Here is a 20,321-nt window from a genome sequence, read left to right as displayed (position 1 = left end):
TTATGAACCTTCGAAGAAATCATTTTAAAATATTGTTTTTTTTTAAACTAATAGTATTCCACTTGAGTTATTAGGTAGCGTAATCCTAAAATGAATCTTATATAAATAAATTACAGTGAAAAGTTAAAAAATTAAAATTAAATTAAGCATGGCTATTAGTTTTTCCTAAAAGCTATTATTATAATAAACCTCTCAATTTTAACAGTCAGAATTACCCTTCTTAAAATTTAGATATTTCACCTAAAATAAAAACTAATCCAGACCTTGTCTGTTGGTTCGATTAAAAAAAATTCCATAAGCAGCAATCTAACCTAAAAATCATTTGCACGAATCACGAGGCCAGAGGTCCTAAAATTTGTTTACATTAGCAAAACATTTATAAACTTTGACCCTTAATACATATTATAATATAGATAAGGTTGAAATTATTTATTTATACCTAACTGATATATATATAACGTTAATTTTATTTGTTTTAAGGTAATAAAAAAATGGCGTCGGAAATGACGTTCGCTAATGCGTCCACGGAGAGTGGACTGTCAGAGGTTTTGACAAACCACTTGAAAGGTGTTGGAAGGATGTTCTACATACATTCGCCAAAGGAACAGTTATATCAGAAACCAGAAGATGTACCGAATTTTTTTAGACAGGTAAGTCGTTTCCTCATTTCATATAATAAAAGATATTTATAAATACCGTCATTTACGTCAGAAGCAAAGTAGGTATAATTATTATTAGTGATAAGCTTGATGAGTATCGTTCTAGTCGATATGAGGTACTGTCAACCAGTACTTCTTCACTCAACCCCCATGTGATAGATCCCCCTTGGACTTTGCCCCAGCTATTGCGGTATACTGTTCGTTCGTTATGACGAACTGGTCGTTAGGGTTAGCCAAATGCTACTGATATCTTGCTCCTCCATTTACACGCAGAGCGATCATGCTCATCGGATAAGACCCCGTTCATGTAGCTAAACAACCAAACATTTTAATACATATGAGAATAAATAATCAATGACCTATCCCTTGCGATAAAACCAGGTCATTTGCAAATGGTTTGCTTCATGCTAGTAAAATAATAACATTTTATATTTATTAGGTGACAGAAAAGCTGATGTAAAAGTAACTTATTATTTATATTTCTTCACCGGCTGAAATAAAGACAAGCCTTGATTAATTTGAACCTTATTTCAAGTTATTTTAAGTGTCAAAATATCTGATTTAAGCATCATATCTGATAAAGAGCCTTAATTTTTGTCTTATTTACATTTAGATAACACAATACTGTTACTGATATAATATTACGGTAGGTACCCAGACGCGTCGTTACATAACCCAACAATACGTAAAAAAAAACATCTAATAATAACGTTGTATTTAACAAATTATTAACGATAATACGAAATATCATTTACCAACCGTTATTTTATAATTGGATGCGAAACAAACTCATAAAATATCTTTATAAAGGCACGTGTCTGACATCGAGGATTAAATTTTATAACGCTTAGAGAAAATATTTTAATCAAAATTCAATTTTAACGTCTCCACGAATAAAATCGACTCGAGATCCACATATATGTATTTATAATAAGATTATTAACCTTTTCTCTCCATCCTGAGTGAACGGAGGTACAATATCCACTGAGTCAACATTATTTGTCAGACTATTTCAAATAATCTATATTTAATAATAATCATATCTTGCGACATTTTTTAGACACGGCCATCTGATCCCATATTAAACTTGTACAGAGCTTCTACTATGGAAACCAGACAACTGATATACTACATATACTATTTTTCTTTTGTAAATAAATACTTATATAGATAATTACACCCAGACTCAGGACAAACAGACCTGTTTATGCACACAAATATCTGTCCTGGGTGGGAATCGAAACCACAATCTTCGGCGTTAAAGGCAAGCATCCACCAACCACGCCAACCGGCTCGTCAGATATTTATAAAATTACTTGTCCTGACTGACTACAGACTACAAAGTAAGCAACCGCTAATAAAATATTTTTTGAATTTACAACTGTAATGTTAATTGTAGGGATAACTTTGTATAAAAGTATTTATTATTTGAAGTTAGATACATGATAACATTTTATCGCCGGCATTTTCGGGTCAAATGGACTACTTAATGATTAATGGTTACTACCACCCATAGTGGAACTGTAAGAATGATTAATCATTCCTTGCATTTCCAATGCGCCACCTTGAATACTGTTATATATAGTAAGCATATTTAGGGTAGATATTATACCACCAAACAGCAATACTTCGTATTGTTGTGTTCCGGTTTTGAAGGGTGAGTGATCCAGAGTAATTACAAGCACATGGGACATAACATCTTCGTTGCCAAGGTTGGTGGTTGTGAATGGTTAATATTTCTTACACCACCAATATCTATGGGCGATGGTGACCTCTTAACATCAGGCGGCCCATTTGTCCGTCCCCTACCTATAACATGAAAAAATACAATTTCAATTTTTTCATTTCACTCCATATACTTCATTACATCTGTGGGCGTATTTTTTTTTCGTCTGAGTAACATATTTCTAAAAGACGTTACTCTTAGTGGTTAAAGGGCATTAAGATCCGGGCGTACAATGACGTCTACCGAGGCTTTATTATAATTTTATTTTCATAATATTGACATTAAATCAATTAATTATGTAACACGTTATACTAAATTATTTATGCCTACGATAACATATTGTGTTCTTTGTATATAGTTTTAAAGCGTAATATTATTATAAGCAACAAACAGAATGTCATATATATATGTCATGTAATATATGTATATAAAATATATCAGTATATCATAAGTAAAATTTGCTTGTACGGCAGTTAATGAGGTATCAGGCTTAAATCCCAATTGGGGAGAGAAATTAAGGTTTTCCGTTGATAAAATCTCAGCATTCCTAAAATCGCCGCCGAACACGAGATGAATTATAAACACAAATTAAGCACATGAAAAGTGAAAATTTAAGCGCTTGCCCGGATTTGAACACGTAATCTTCGATTAAGATTCACGTTTCCTAACCCCTGTGCATCCGCTTCAATATAATATGTACGTATATTCAAAATTTCTTTTAAATATATTATGTGTTTCATTATTATATTCAACGGTCCTCTATTAATCAAAAAGTCATTACTCGCTTTACAAAAGTATGCCAAGCGCAATAAATAACAAACTCGAGATTAACAAAAAAAAAAAAAAACTAATTACATTGAATATAAAAAACACATAAATTAATACTAGTTTTGTAACTATTTTGCATTACAAAACATTTTTTTTAATCGTATAATCGATTACGACGCAAGATTGTATTAATTTAATATGGACAACTCGAAACGCAAGGTCATAGTCATTGTATAACCAGAATTGCGAGAACTTTCTAAAAAATATAAAAATCGAAGATTTTTTTATTGTGAACTAGCTGATCCACGCGGTTTCGCCCGCTTTGAACGTTCCCAATCCGTGAACTAGCGTGATGTTAAAGCGTTCCACGAGAATCAGGCTATGGAATAAAAAAATCTTTTCAAAACCAATTAGTGGTTTCAGAAATTAACGCATTCATAAAAAATAAAAATTTAATTATATCTATTAGTAAAGATTGGTTACTGGTTGGAATGACTACTGGCCTTGCATTTATTTTCTTTTTAATTTAAAACGTAGATGAATAAACAAAAAGATACAATATTTGCATGACATTTTATTTTGTTTTTGCATTCATGAGACAGATCGCGCAAGCTATAATATTTTTTGTCGCAACTCGTACACTATGAAGGTCTATAATAAAAAAAAATTTTTTGTTCTTTTTTAATACATTTTTATTTTACGTTCATTGAAATATGTATATTTTTTTATGTACATTAAAATTGTTAGCATTTTAAATGACGTGACTAACACTTTTTTTTGTCGTATTACAATTTGCGAATTTAAGCGCGATTTTTTTTTAGGAAAACGACTTGTCGCTGTTTTTTTGCAGTACATGTTCAATAACAACGTTCGGTCAAGTTCGGGTCATATATATAAAAGGTTCTGTAGCAATATATAGACTCGTGCGTTCAGCTACTAGTATGTCTTTTTAAACAAGAATGTATGATAATTGTGATGAGTATGATAAAGGTTGTAAGTTCAAATCCACCACTGGGCGAACGCCACTGTATTATCGTGTGTTGAGTTTGTATTTATACTGTATCTGATACTCGGTGGTAAAGGAAACATCCTGAAGAAACCAATATGTGTAGAATGCCACACGTGTATTCAATTATCCACATTGGAACAGCATAGTGGAACAGGTTCCAAGCCTAACAGATAGTTATGGAATGCTACTTTTTATAATTTATTGTATAGTATCTACCTGTATATTATGTTCCACCATGGTCCTTCATGGTCATTTGACGAGCCGGTTGGCGTGGTTGGTGGATGCTTGCCTTTCACGCCGAACGTTGTGGTTTCGATTCCCACCCAGGACAGATATTTGTGTGCATGAACATGTCTGTTTTTCCTGAGTCTGGGTGTAATTATCTACATAAGTATGTATTTACAAAATAAAAATAGATATATAATATATAAACAAGCTTAATTTGGGCCGATCAATATCGATAATCAGATGGCCGTGTGTGAAAAATGTCCCGGGATATTGTTATTATTATTCATACTGAAGGCAGAATTTCATTCAATATATACTTCTTCGGTTTCTTTACGATGCTTTCTTCGCCGTCAAGTACGACATGACTTAAATACAAATTAAAAGCTTAATTATGAATCAATTATCTTCGTATCTATGTAGTCTTACTATTGAGCCATCTCGGCTTATCTTATCAATTTATTGAACATTCTTACCGAATCCATAAATGATCGAACATATTTCCTGCACATAAAGACTGCGGAACCCTGAAGCTGTACCGGGTTTGGAATTCGATAAAAAATGTATTTAAGAATTCATGAATATTAAATTTAATATGTTTACAGTTTTTTTTTTTATATATTAGTCATATCATCTACTTCGTACTATATAAGGAAAACAATCGTACTAATTTTGCACAAACATACAAAAAATTTTAAACTAAGTTTTAAAACTGTTATTGTTATCGTAAATTAAAAATATATTTATTACTACCACACAGAATAATAACGTTATTTTTTCATTAAAAGTACGTTACGTTATAATGTGATTGGATTGAAAATGGAATGTAAATTGAGCTGATTACATTATTATCTTTTATAGGAAAATTCATCCCTTAGACTCCTGACCTAATTACGATTCAATGAAACCGGAAGATTGAATGGCCTTGATCTTTTCAAATGGATTTTGAACATAACTATGAAACGAATACTACATATTTATCTTACAAAAAAGGCACACTGGTAAATATACCACGTGATAAAAAATCAAAACCAATCATAGACATTGGCAATGAAAGAAATATTAACCATACAATACAATGTTATGGCCCTCGAGCCTGTGCTTAGATATACAAGAATATACTAAGCATTATTTCTTGGCGGTATAATATATGATAAGTGAAAATTGAGAAAAATATAGAATTTTTATGTTATAAATTATTTGTATTATTTTTTTAAGCAATTACAAAATAATTATGTCTGTTTGAAATTCGAACGAGATTGCCAACAGCGTTACCCGACCGAATCTTTATTCTAAAATTAACCAGCCCTTATGTCACATTTGCAGACGTATACACAGAGTCTTATGTATTCTAAATTTAAATTAAATATTTCTAATTGCACTTGACATTGTTTTTAATGGGAACAAGTTTTCTATTAATGATATACATATAAAACGTAAATTGTTACAAGGTCTTGCATATAAACGAAGAAAATTATAAACGAAAAGAACATTTATGATACAAGTAATCAATTAGTCTAAGCGGTGACCGCACAAAGTGTGGGCATAAAATATGAGTACAAAAATACACTCGATTACCTTTTGTATGTTAGATAAATAACAAACATTGGTCTGGCGGTCTGTAACTTGACAATTTTTTTTTTTTTTTTTAATTTGTGTGGTTAACGCTTAGATGATACAATGGCCACATATTGGTCACCACTACCCATGAACTTGGAACATATCACATCACTACCACTTCTTATACCACCACGACATTCTATACTAAATGACTAAGTCCATGCACTGCCATCAGAATATTAACAAGTGACGTCGCTGGTACATTTACTTTGTGAGGAGTCATATTTTTTTTTTATATAGAATAGGAAGGCGGACGAGCATATGGGCCACCTTAAGGTAAATGATCACCAACGTCCATAGATATTGGCATTGTAAGAAATGTTAGTTCCCAAGGTTGGTGGCGCATTGGCTATAAGCGATGGTTGACATTTCTTACAATGCTAATGTCTAAGGGCGTTTGGTGACCACTTACAATCAGGTGGCCCATATGCTCGTCCACCTTCCTATTCTATAAAAATATATATATATATATATAACGTGATGATTTTTTTTTTTATTTAAATTTTTTTTTTCTGATTAATATTACAAGATCACGTAACGGTTTGAAATATATTAGAGTAAATGAGACCTTTGACAGAAAAATGTCAGAAAAAATAATATTTATAAATTAAAATCGACAATATTTTTTATAGGCGATTGTTATTTACCATCAGATAACAAATTTATTTTTATTTTGTGCTGTATAAAATTTGTATTGACATATACAAAAATAAACATATTGACTGTGTCATATTGTATATATATATATTAAAATAGCTATTGTACAAATCTTGGCCATGATTGCCATAATTTAATTTCCCCATTACAATTATTATCCTCTATCCTCTTTTATAAGTTTAATGAAAACTAGCGCAATTCTCCAAGCTTCAAGGGTATCAACTGCAGACGGAGTTGGTACTTCTTGCTTTGACAGTGTCTAAAGACAAACAATCAGTTGAACCATTTTCTCGTTTACCTTTCTGAAAAAAATATTTTAGGTTTTATGAATATTTTTTAATCCAACTGTACTTTTGCTTTAAATAATACATTACTTACATGTACTATTTTTTATCTCACTGTACTTGACTCTTCAATAAACATGGCCTAATTGAATTGACTTTTCTGAGTATTAATTAGCACACAATAACTGATTTCAGATTTCGTTTGTTTACAAGAATTAATTTGACACTTGATAATGTGTAAATGAGTTAACTTTCTGCTTAATTATTAATTATTTATCGAATTACTGTTGAACTCGAAAGATTTACCATTATAGGATATTTTGTTTGCTGTAATATTTAACGCATTATATTATAAGTTATGTAGAACTGTATTATATTGACAAAATATGTTATATATAGTTGCCCAACATTTGTTGTTACAAAGAAACAACAAGAAACTGATTGGTTTTGATGACGTATTTGAAACTAACTAAAATATTTTTGGGGAGAAAAATATTAAAAGGGAAAATAATATAAGCCGTGATGGCCCAGCAGTAAGAGCGCGTGAATCTTAACCGATGATCGTGGGTTCAAACCCGAGCAAGCACCACTGAATTTTCATGTGCATAATTTGTGATATATATATATTGTATAAAGCACGAGATGCTTAAGTATTAAGATTTAGATATTGTATTAAGCTTCAAGCCTTCTCCTCAAAAAAGGGAGAGGAGGTCTTAGCCCAGCAGCGGGACATTCACAGGCTGTTACTGGTAAATAGAAAATCACACTATATATCCATTTATTATCTAATTATATTATTATGTATATAAATAAAAATCAATTGTCACATGTATGACGGAGCGTCACATAAGAACGGCCCGACCGATTTAGCTGTTTTTTTCTGTTGTGTTATATTACACACATCTCAAAAATTATCTTTTTACAATAAACCAAAAATCATACACAAAAAATTATAACACTAAAACGAGCAAAGATATATGTATATATAAAAAGCAAATTTAAGAATATCTCCATTAAGTTTATTGCCAGAATAAAAAAACTGCTAACGCTTTGTGGTATCAAACATTCATATGTGTGCGGGTGTGCGTGATAATCGGTAAAAATAGCCGAAAAATGAATGATTACTATCAAGATATGTCATGATTGATTGGTGTTTAACGTCTGTCGGTGTATACTCAATCTTCATTTCTCATTTACAATGTTTGTTCTAAGCATTCTATAAATGATTCGTATTAATGTCCGCCGATCGAATAAGTAGAACTAATTCAAATTTCGAATTAAGTTAAGACACACTCATTTGTTATATATGTATATCATGTATATAGTAATACTGTTTGCACTGACACAGGTCGTGGGTTGAATTCCCAGGTCGGGCCAATAATAAGTTATTGGGTTTTTCTGTCAGAAAATTCTCAGTCCGGAGCCGTTGGAAGGAAGGAAGTTGGAAGTGTGTACACTCCAGTGCCTCGGAAAGCACGTAAAGCCGTTGGTCCTGCACCTGAACTCTTTCTGGTCGTGTCGGATTACTGTCCCATTGGATTATAAGAGTTAGGAAATAGAGAGTGCACCTGTGTTTGTGCAAACACTTGTGCACTCTAATATTTCTTGCGTAGTTGGCTAATCTCCCTTGGGAAAGGCCGCCGTGGCCGAAATCGGTCTGGAGAACATTATTATTACTGTTTGCACTAAAATCGCGTTAAGTAAAAATTAACAGCCTGTACATGTCCCACTGCTGGACAAAAACCTCCTTCTCCTTTTGAAGTATGGGTTGGTGGATGACACACTTAGAAGGTTTTATGACGACGGTGAAAAATAATAAACACAATTTAAGTAAGTTAACAAACGCAACGTTTGTTCAGATTTGAATCCACAATCTTCGGATAACATTTAATTATATTTAAACGGATAGAACACAAATAAAAAAAATTACTTATTTTCATGTTATATAATAATATAGAATAAATATATATATATATATATATATATATATATATATTTATTCTATATTATTATATAACATGAAAATAAGTAATTTTTTTTATTTGTGTTCTATCCGTTTATATTATTATATATTTAAATATATATATATATATATATATATATATATATATATATATATATATATATATAAATATATATATAAATTTATGTCAGTTAACAAATACAACATAGTTAGTTAATATCAATTTGAGTTAAATAACACATGGAAAGTTGTTAATTTATTAAAACAATGAGACAATGAAAACTGATAACCTCTTTGTTATAGACGTATCAACCACGCGTATTTACTTTTATCTTATCCATAATAATAAAATGATAATAATGTTCTATCGTCTTTGATATAAAGCAACACGGGAATAAAAAATATAGAAAGATTTTTGGTGCAATATTTCAATGTAAAACTTTATTAAAACACGAATTTTTTTACGGAAAAAGCCTCTACTTTTCTAAGATGTACTTGAGTAAAAAGTAAACAGCCACGTTTTCCTCTCCTTTTTTGAGGACAACGATTGTAGCTTACTCCATCACACTGCTCCAATGCTTTGGTGGATATTCGTGACAGATTTTCTTCCTCCACATGCATTTCCTTAAGATGTTTTCCTTCACTCTTGCGGACTTATGTGCACGCTTTATTTTAAATCATTAAAAATTCCTAACTCGAATCTAACATATTTTTATTGTAAATTATTCTGTAATTAGTAACAAAATACATAATACAAGTTTAGCCTCAGGATTGGATGAAGAATGATCGAGTAAAGAAGACGTGGCTATCGTTTTCTGCAAAGCAATCCATAATATAAATGTCAGTGTTCGCAAATATGTATCTATTTACGCTCGATAACTTACACAATAAAAAAACTCAAAATAATCTTTGATCTATTTTATAAAGTACGTTTTTTGATAAGGACCGGTAATGTATGGTTTTCGTTTGCTTTGTCAAGTCGCTTTCAATGAAATGTATAAAACAATTTATTCTTGTTCGTTTGTTGTAATTATGTTGTAACTGTTTTGTGTTGTAGATCTAGACATGTCCCATTATATTATTTTGGTCATCTATTAGACCTATCCGAAATGTAGGGATGTAATCACATTTTATCGGTACCATAATCAGAAATAATTATTCATATAATCAATAACGAAATATAATGGTGGTAGGGCTTTGTGCAAGCTCGTCTGAGTAGGTACCACCCACTCATCAGATATTCTACCGCAAAACAACAATACTTGATATTGTTGTGTTCCGGTTTGAAGGGTGAGTGAGCCAGTGTAATTACAGGCACAAGGGACATAAAATCTTAGTTCCCAAGGTTGGTGGCGCATTAGCTATAAGCGATGGTTGACATTTCTTACAATGCCAATGTCTAAGGGCGTTTGGTGACCACTTACCATCAGGTGGCCCATATGTTCGTCCACCTTCCTATTCTATAAAAAAAAAAAATCAATTACGCAGATATATTTAACTTTGCTAATTAATATTATAAAATTAAATTGTTTGTTAAAATTACCTTAATAAGGAAGACATATTACTCAACACTAGATTATATAGATGATAAAAAAGCGTAGGGTTAGTGTTTTTGTTGACTTTCAGGCAATATATATACATATAAATAGATATACAGATTATATATATAGATAAAGATAGAATCTACATACCGAACTTGTTGTTGTTGTTGTTGTAGCTTTACATTTAGTATATTCCTGTAAAACACTAATTCAAAAGGGCTTTTATAAGCCTACGAATAAATTTGTTGATTCAATAATCAATACGAGTTCAAGCACACCGATATAGTTGCAATGGTGTTTATAATTCATCTCGTACTCGACGGTGAAGAAAAATACCGCAAGGTTACCAGCATACCTACCACCGAACCGCATTTGCAGCAGCGTGATGAAATAAGCTCTAATGATGAAAATGAGGTTTTTGCAGCAGTGGGCTATTTACAGGCTGCTATTGCTATTTTACTGTAAGTGTCTTACAAGCGAAATAACCGCTAACGACCAGGTAGCACATTTGGATTCATATAAATAGTAAAAAAAAAATTATCAATTTCTTAGCTAATATTATAAATGCCAAAGCGACTTATTGTATGTTTGTTACTTGTTACTCAACAGTACTAGTAATTACATACATTACATACTCTGAACGAACACTTATAGTTGAATTCGATTGTTATTTTTTTTATTTTTTAGAACAGTTGTCGATGGTGATAAAAAGCCACATTTGTGATTTAAAAACAACATTTATTTTCGATTAACTTCCATTAATAGCCAATCAGGTTACAGTATTACTTTACCAATTGCATCTCATTTAGTCTTATAAATAGCTTCGCCGAGTTCATCAACGTCAGTTCTCGTTTAGCTCAGGTTACAGCGGTTTTAGCACACCACAACAGAAACTCGACGCTTTGTCGACAGTTTGTATAAATTGTGTGTTCTTACGACCTCATTATAATAAATTACTTTACAGTATTAACGACATAATAATATTCAAAATTCAGCTAAAAAAAGTGGAAACCATTAAGATGACTGTATTCGAAGGGCTATTTGCATATGAAATCGTCTCTAGAGTAGCTAGAATAGGTGACTCTCGATATGTCAAAAGTCACTGAACTTTTGTTCTTTGCAAGCTTTTCATCACATATCTACTAATGATAGAGCTTTGTGCAAGCTCGTCTGGGTAAGTATCACCCAGATCATCTGGGTGGTACCATCAGATTTTCTCCGAGAACCAAATATAACACAACAGATAATAATCGAAACAACAACTTCTTCTTTGTAATGAATAATCATGATTCTTAATATATATTCTTAAACTATTCACCCGATTATGATGACACTTTAGATGTTCTATATATCCGAGCCAGAGCCAAAAATTTTTGAAGTGAAAACTTCTTTAGGCGCGTTGCGCTTGTTTATCGTAGGGGACTTCGCGTCACCGACATGCTAATTTTCATATAATTAAATCGTTCAAAGTACAAATTATTTAAGAACTGTAGAAATTAATGAGGATAATTATAAATTATTGAAATTTATGTAAATACTAACAGACCTACTATATACAAATAATATAGGTGTATTTTAATTTTATTCATTTAAATTAAGTTGTATTAATATTTTGTACCGAGTTTGCGACGTACTGTGTATTTGAATGAATAAAATTATATATAATAAAAAGGGATAGAATTATTACTCGGAGTGCCAAAAGATGTGGAATTGGACACATATATTTAACAGTTTCAAGTTTACACTTGTATCGGCAATCCCTATGACTGCCTGATTTTTTTAAATTAAATATTTATTCATTATAATCTTTCTATGTAAATCAGTGCCTAATACCTGCACTCTCCCCTACTTCCTTATACACGGGCGAACCCGCCAGCTGCTCTCATCAGAAATAATAACAAATCAAATGAAAATACACTTTATTGAAATAGGCTCTTTAAATCACCTTATACAAGATTAAATTAAATATAGAGTTGAACGCTGGCTCGTAAAGTAGATAATTGGGTATTCTTCTATTCGAATAATTACATTACATAATATCAATTATATACAATCATATTTATGTATAATTTTATAATATTAATAATTGCAGCAGATATAATTGTTTTTGTTATGTATTGTAAATGCTAGGATTCCTAACAAAAACATTCCGTACTTAAACGGATACAACGACAGATAAACAATACGAATCCCTAATAGGCGATTGAATTCATAACCATTTCAACATACTACTCTTCGAGCAATAGATAAAAGTTTTAAAAAAATAAAAATAAAAACGTAGCCATCGCTGGAAGCCCGTCTGATGAAGTAAAGTTAATAACAGATAGAGTTTCATTAATAAAATGAATATTTTATTATTCTTACATCATTATTATAACAATATACAGTGAAATATATAGAATCCACTCTACGCATACGCAAGAGGATATAGAACGAATAATGCCCCTTTCCATCAGGAAAGAGGGCTCATCGGCATAAGAGAACATCATGCCGTTTGCCGTCACGGCATACGAGTCAGCGCCCCAAAGCGCGACAACATGTTTGAAAATCACATGAAATATTATTTATGAAAATATTAACAATTCTTATTTCTTATTGTTTCAGTCATATCCATACTTCCTAATATTTATGATAATAGAACACATAGTGCTAAGGCTGGAAGGAAAGAAAGGCATCCGTCTCAACGATGGCATAACCAGCATATCACACGGTATCATTCAAGAATGTGGAAGGTGAGAATAAAACGCAATTATATTAATTAATAGCTGCAACTGCTGCATTCGTATTCATTTAAAAACTGCAACTAGACTAGACTAACTCGTAGAAAAGGATACCAAACACTTTCCTTCTCCCTCATAAATAATTTTACCATTGGTTATATTGAAATAAACTTTATAAAAGTATATATTTTAATATAACATGAAACAAATTGTATCGAAAAAATAATACCATTCAAGATAACATTCAAGGTCATGAGTTCAAACGAAACGTGACTACAAACGTGATCGAACAATTACATCTTATATTGTATCATGTCTATAAAGCCTCTTTTTCTTTGATTTGAAAGTTTGATAAAATAACTTGCTTACACAATTTGTGTTTATAATACATTTTGTTATCGGTCCATCTACCTATGTCATAAAAAATTCTGAAATTTCAATTTATTATTTATATTAATTTATGGTTATTTGTTTTAGGTTAATATGGCGCGGTGCGGAGTCGTATTTGTATACCTGGATTTACTCGAACTTTCGAGTTATAGACCTACCCTGGGATAATACTCTGACTTGGTACGCGGCGGCATTAGGCGTTGACTTTTGCTATTATTGGATGCACAGAGCATGCCATGGTAAGTACTTGGATTATTAAAATCCTATCATAAATTAGGAAAATGTACCAAGGTGCATGTATAATTATTTTGTTTTTTATTGTAATTAGGTAGGCAGACTTGCTGATTACATTGTAAGATATATAATGTTAACCAGATTCAGTGGCATACTCATCTTGAGGTGACATATAGGCAGATATATTTTGCATTTATAACATATATTCATAGCTAGCTAGTATTTACGAAAGACATTTCTTGACATTATAATTATAGAGGCTATCAAACCGTATTAGATTTTTTATTACTAATTACTTATCAGTATTATATTATTTTTTTACTTGTTACTTATCAGTCTTAAGAGCCGAGATGGCCCAATGGTTAGAACACGTGAATCTTAACCGATGATCATGGGTTCAAACCCGGGCAAGCACCACTGAATTTTCATGTGCTTAATTTGTGTTGATAATTCCTCTCGTGCTGGATAGTGAAGGAAAACATCTTCAGGAAATCTGTATGTGTCAAATTTCATTGAAATTCTGCCAAATGTGTATTCCACCAACCCGTATTAGAGCGGTGTGGTGGAAAAAGCTCCAAACCTTCTCTTCGAAAAAGGAGAGGAGACCTTAGCCCAGCAGTAGGACATTCACAGGCTGTCACTGTTATCAGTATTAACATATTGTAATTTATTGTGGTCACACCAGTGCAACGTTGTTAATGTATTTTGTTTTATTCAAACGTCTCTTTTTTGTACAGAGGTTCACATCCTTTGGGCGCAGCATCAAGTACATCATACCTCTGAAGATTTTAACATGGGAGTCGGTATACGACAGTCCGTTCTTCAAGGATGGTGTGGATTTGTAAGTACATTTATAGTATTATTAAATATTTTTTGGAAGAAGAATTATTTCATATCAACTCTATATTAATTTTAATATTTTATAAAAAAAATAGATATTTCCTTTCATTTATAAAAACAATTTGGCGTATAAAACTTTCTACTATTTCGGGTACCGCAAAAAGATTGCAGCTTTGTATTAATGCAAGTAGTATATATATTACTTTATTTAACTATTCTGCATAATATATAGATATATCTTATCTCTCACACCTATATACATATGTATTCCCACGTTCCTAATTCGAATGTACACTTTTTAACTACATTAAAATATTTAAATTCGCGTAAAGTTTTATGTGCCAGTATTTTTGAAGCTCATATAAAACCTTATTACGTTACAAAAATCTACAATGAAAAAATGTTGGTTTTATTCGAAGAGCGTATTTATTTAAGTTTATTTTTAAAGTTTACAGTAAAAAGAATAATTGAATTTATAGCGAGACTTAAAGGTATTTCAGTCGGATAAGTTAAAATTATCTAAACAAAGTAAAAAGCTACGAAAAACTTTTAATATTTAAAAATACTAAGGTTCTGTTCGTAAAAATATTATTTCTAAGTATCCTTCGCAATTTATACTTATTTATCCATTTATAATATATCGACAGTCCACTATTGGTTAAATGTCTCCAAGCTATTGATTTTCATGTATTTCACTTTATACTAATTAATATACATAAACAATGTATTACGTATGTTATACAATAACTCATTGATAAATCAACTTTTCCTACCAGGTATTTTACCTTCCATTAGCGCTGGTGATACCACCCGCTCAGTTCATAATGCACCACCAGTTCAGTTATCTGTACATGTTCTGGATCCACACGGAAGCCATCAAAAGCTTGGGACCCTTGGAGTATATCCTGAACACACCCAGCCATCATAGAGTTCACCATGGTGAGTTAACAAATTTTCGTAATATTTGAAATTTATTTATTTTACTCTTTGTAATTGTAATGTATTTTATATATAATTTATGGATAGCACACCTTGGGAATGAGACGATCGCGGTATGGCTATTTCTCCTTTTCTTTTTTTTTTTTTGTAAATTAATCATGATACTAAAAAAACCGAGTTTCTTTCGCTGGTTCTTTTCAGGGCTGGGTGTTTCTTTATAAGCAAGTTTAATGCTTCAATATTGAATAAAGTATATTTATTTGATATCTAAGCTTATCTAACTTAAAAACTTTTTAAGTGTACAAAAGAAAGAGAAATAATTTTAAAAGAAAGATAATGCACCTTACTAGGTAGTGGGGCTTTGTGAAAGTCCGTCTAGGTAGGTATCATACAATACATATTCTACCGCCAAAGAGTAACACTTAGTAACTATAGGCGCTTGAGATACAACATCTTAGCTACCAGGGTTGATTCATTGGTGATGTAAGAAATAAATATTTATTATAGCAATAATGTCTATGGGCGGTAGTTGCCACTTTCCATAATAAATACAAACTAAAATATATAAGCGACATACTAAAGATCACGTGATGTTATGTGACATTAAACACTAGATAAAAATAATTGTATAAATTGTCATTTAAAGGCGTCGTGTTAAGGAGGTTTCATTATGGACTCTGGTTATTTGTTCCAAAGGTGAAAGGCCGAGAGGAATGAACAAAAGCGAACGAGTCATTATAATATATAAGAGTTATTGTTGTACGTGAATGTGTAGTTCCGCAACTAAAGCGTTTTTTCTTGCCTCAAATTGTGAAATGAGAAATGACACTAATTGCTATTGACATAGAAATGTTAGGGAACGTCGCTTTTGCTAATGGAATACAAAAAGGTAAAACAACTCTAAAACGTTTATTTGATAAATAAAGTATTATTAAAATAACGAAACATTACAATTTTTTTTTATTTATACAAAAAATAGCCTTTAAAAGAAATCAATCGGCTTCAATCGAAAGTTCATTTATTTAACAACAAGAAACTTCAACAGAAGCATTCAATTTATAAATAAAATATCTGTACAAATAATTTTCGTGTAGAATTGCAGTTTCGATCCAATTAAACAAATCATGTTATCACACTGATTTATTTTATATACATATATGATAATATTTTATTATATACAGATATTTAAGCCCGCTTTTGATTATCTTAAACTCTTAACGGAGATACTTACTACATAGTAACAATTTACATAACCATCAAACGTCTCCATACAATTGTGAAATTGTCAATTGTAATTTGAAAGAAAAAAAACAATACTTAAAATATTTCATTTGAAATGAAATATTCTATTACTTTCCATTTCTAATTTAGCTTTGAATAAAATGTCAAAGGTGCATTCTATAGTTTATATAACTTTATTTGAAATAAATGATAAAAGAAACGGGACGCGAATCGCTAGAAATATATTATCACGAGTCATGACTATTGCAATTCAAATACAGAACAGCACTTCATTCTTTAATAAAACGGCGTTCATTTTTTAAATATTTAATATTTTCATCGAGCATTAAAAAATAAAAAACGGTAACATTGAAATACACTTGCTTAATAAAATGATAACTATTACCGAAATACATTTTTAAAACCACTTCCAGAACCTATGTCAGTATCCCACGACTGCCTCGTCGGTCTACTGGCTAGCTTATAAGCAAGGATAGGCCCCGGATCAGAACAGTAAAAAACTTATTGGGTTTTTTTTATAGAATAGTTAGTCTGACGAGCATATGGTCCACCTGATGGTAAGTGGTCACCAACGCACATAGACATTGATATTGCAAGAAATGTTAAACATCACCGATGCGCCACCAATCTTGGAAACTAGGATGTTATGTCCCTTGTGCCTGGCTTTTATTTACATTTTTTTTATTACACTGGCTCACTCACCCTTCAAAACAGAAAACAACAATATCGAGTGCTGCTGTTTTGCGGTAGAATATCTGATGAGTGGGTGGTACCTACCTAGACAAACTTGTACAATGCCCCACTATCAGTAAAACCAGATTTTCTTTCGAGAAATTCTTTGTAGCAACCTGGAGTCCGGATTTGTTATGCTTCCATGCCTCGGATAGCGCGTAAATCCTTTGGTTCTGCGCCTGAATTCTTTTCAGTTATATTTACTGCCTCATCGGATTATAAGAGTGAGGAAATAGAATGCTGTGTTTGCGCACACACTTGTGCAATATAATGTTTCCTGCGTAGAAACTTTATCTCTTTTGAATATGGCCGCCGTGGCTACAATTAGTCAGGAGGACACCATCATCGGTAGCTCATGTTACTTTTCGATTGAGTAAGAACTACTCTCAAATCTCACTACTGAGATCTTCGAATCCTAATTTACATCGATCATCTACATTTCTTTTAAAAAAAAAAAATAGTCATGGGCATCTCTCATTTTGTCAAAGCGAGATTTTCACTCAAGAACTAACCCTATCTTTTATACTCGTAGATCTGTTATCGGTTCTACGGCAGATTTTAATGGTCCACTGTCACTACGCTCTGTTAGTTTTACAACTTGACGGACCACTTAATTTACGGAAGAAATCATTACATTATCATTACAAAATAGTTAATTGAAGACGTAAATGACTATAAATAAATCGTGGAACAGGGACTAGAATTTTCTCCTTTTATATTATTTTCTTATCATTCTGTTTTTAAAAGATTAAAAATATGAATTGTAATTATAGTTATCCATCATTAAAAAATTAAATATACTCAATGATCCCGAGCAAGAACGGAGCCATTATAATTAATAGTACTTTACTTAATATAAATGTATCATGTAATACCCAATAGTCTGGCTAAAATCACTAACAAAAAGAAATTCACAACTTCAAATCTGTAAATAAACGTAAATGCTAAAAAAATATATAATCAATGTTAATTAATGTAAATCCAAGATTGTAGATAACATAGCAGTACCGTTATTGAAAAGGTCGTATGTTATATAAAGCTGAATATTCTAATTTTAAACTGAGAACTATCGCATTTAAACTTTTTTATTTCTAGAATGACCGTTTTAAGCGTTACGTTAAATATTAGTTACCATGAAAACAGCAGATCAAATACCCAAAAATGTTAAATTGATAAACATAGTAGGAATTCTTCATTCTCTCTTGTAAAATTCACTGGTGGTAGAACTTTGTGTAAGCTCGTCTGGATACTCACCCACTCATCAGATATTCTACCGCAAAAAAAACAGTACTTGGTATTGTTGTGTTCCGGTTTGAAGGGTGAGTGAGCCAGTGTAATTACAGGCACAAGGGACATAACATCTTAGTTCCCAAGGTTGGTGGCGCATTGGTGATGTAAGCGATGGTTAACATTTCATACAATGCCAATGTCTATGGGCGTTGGTGATCACTTACCATAAGGTGGCCCATATGCTCGTCCGCCTTCCTATTCTATAAAAAAAGTACACGTAATTTGACACACTACATTTACTTCTAAGTCCAGTTCTCATATATAGCCCTTGATAAATGTCGTATCTAACCACAATATGCTATTTTCTGCTTTGCTAAATATTAACAGCCCCTTACGTTACAGTGGGTATATATTTATAGTATCGAAAATACTTTAAAATGCAAATCAAACCCTATTGGAGTCAGAATTCTGTATCTTCATACGTAGCAACTAGATCCTATCAACTCATGGATTTTTACTTAGAAACTAATGTACCATACATATTTTATAAATATAATTTAAATTTCAATGATGATAATATCATTCAAGCTGAAACCAACCAACCAAAAAAGCCGTCTTTCATAAATTTAAAAACCTCCTTACCGAATCTATCTTCCACGTATTTATACATTAGTTTAATGATTTTAATGTTTTATTAGCAGTGGAAAAAATTAAGTTTATTCCTGACAATTATTTTGATCAACACATGCCTATTAATTTGATAATTAACTTGCTAGCCTCGACGAGGTATGGAAAAATACAGTTGTGTTTTTCTTTGGAGGGCAAGTACGTTATATCACTGCATTTATCGATGTAGTTCATATTGTTGAATGAATGCCTTAAAAGTTTAAATTATAAAATAATTATCAATATCTATGAGTAAAAACTATAAGGTGACATATTCGCTCTTCAAGTTGCTTTATAATAGTAATATAAAATATATAGATACATAAAATTTCAAATAATATTAAAAAAAAACTATCTATTATTTCTCTATCTGCCCCGTATTATACACGTGAAAAGCCGATTCCAGTGACTGCACTGCAGATTGAACAAGTACAATTTACCTTAAGTCTGAAGTGACCATACAGTACAGTACAGTAACATCCTGTTAATGTCCCACTGCTGGGCTAAGGCCTCCTCTCCCTTTTGAGGAGAAGGTTTGGAGTTTATTCCACCACACTGCTCCAATGCGGGGTGGTAGAATACACATGTGGCAGAATTTCAATAAAATTAGACACATGCGGATTCCCTCACGATGTTTTCCTTCACCGTCAAGCACGAGATGAATTATAAACACAAATTAAGCACATGAAAGTTGTTGGTGCTTGCCCTGGTTGGAACCCACGATCATCGGTTAAGATTTACGCGTTCTACCCACTAGGCCATCTCGACTCTCCATGAAGTGACCATGAATGTGTGTAAATATAAACGGTAAACTAACAGTTCGTAATGTCCTAGAACAAGACAAAGCCTTTAAAGAAAATTTATAAGTGTATGTAT

General features: G+C 31.7%; 1 protein-coding gene across 1 annotated transcript in view; it reads left to right on the top strand.

Annotated features, from left to right (window-relative positions):
* The window catches only part of LOC126769143 (alkylglycerol monooxygenase-like), a 37,140-nt gene that overhangs the window by 13,230 nt on the left and 3,589 nt on the right, over positions 1-20,321 (top strand). The window contains exons 2-6 of the mRNA XM_050487755.1: positions 481-650; positions 13,057-13,184; positions 13,650-13,801; positions 14,534-14,637; positions 15,413-15,575. Coding sequence (XP_050343712.1) covers positions 492-650; positions 13,057-13,184; positions 13,650-13,801; positions 14,534-14,637; positions 15,413-15,575 — 706 coding nt within the window. The 5' untranslated portion in view covers positions 481-491. The remainder of the gene's footprint in view (positions 1-480; positions 651-13,056; positions 13,185-13,649; positions 13,802-14,533; positions 14,638-15,412; positions 15,576-20,321) is intronic.

This window comes from Nymphalis io, chromosome 6 (assembly GCF_905147045.1).
Source record: "Nymphalis io chromosome 6, ilAglIoxx1.1, whole genome shotgun sequence".
NCBI classification, from domain to species: Eukaryota; Metazoa; Arthropoda; class Insecta; order Lepidoptera; family Nymphalidae; genus Nymphalis; species Nymphalis io.
This window is presented reverse-complemented; position numbering and strand designations above follow the sequence as displayed.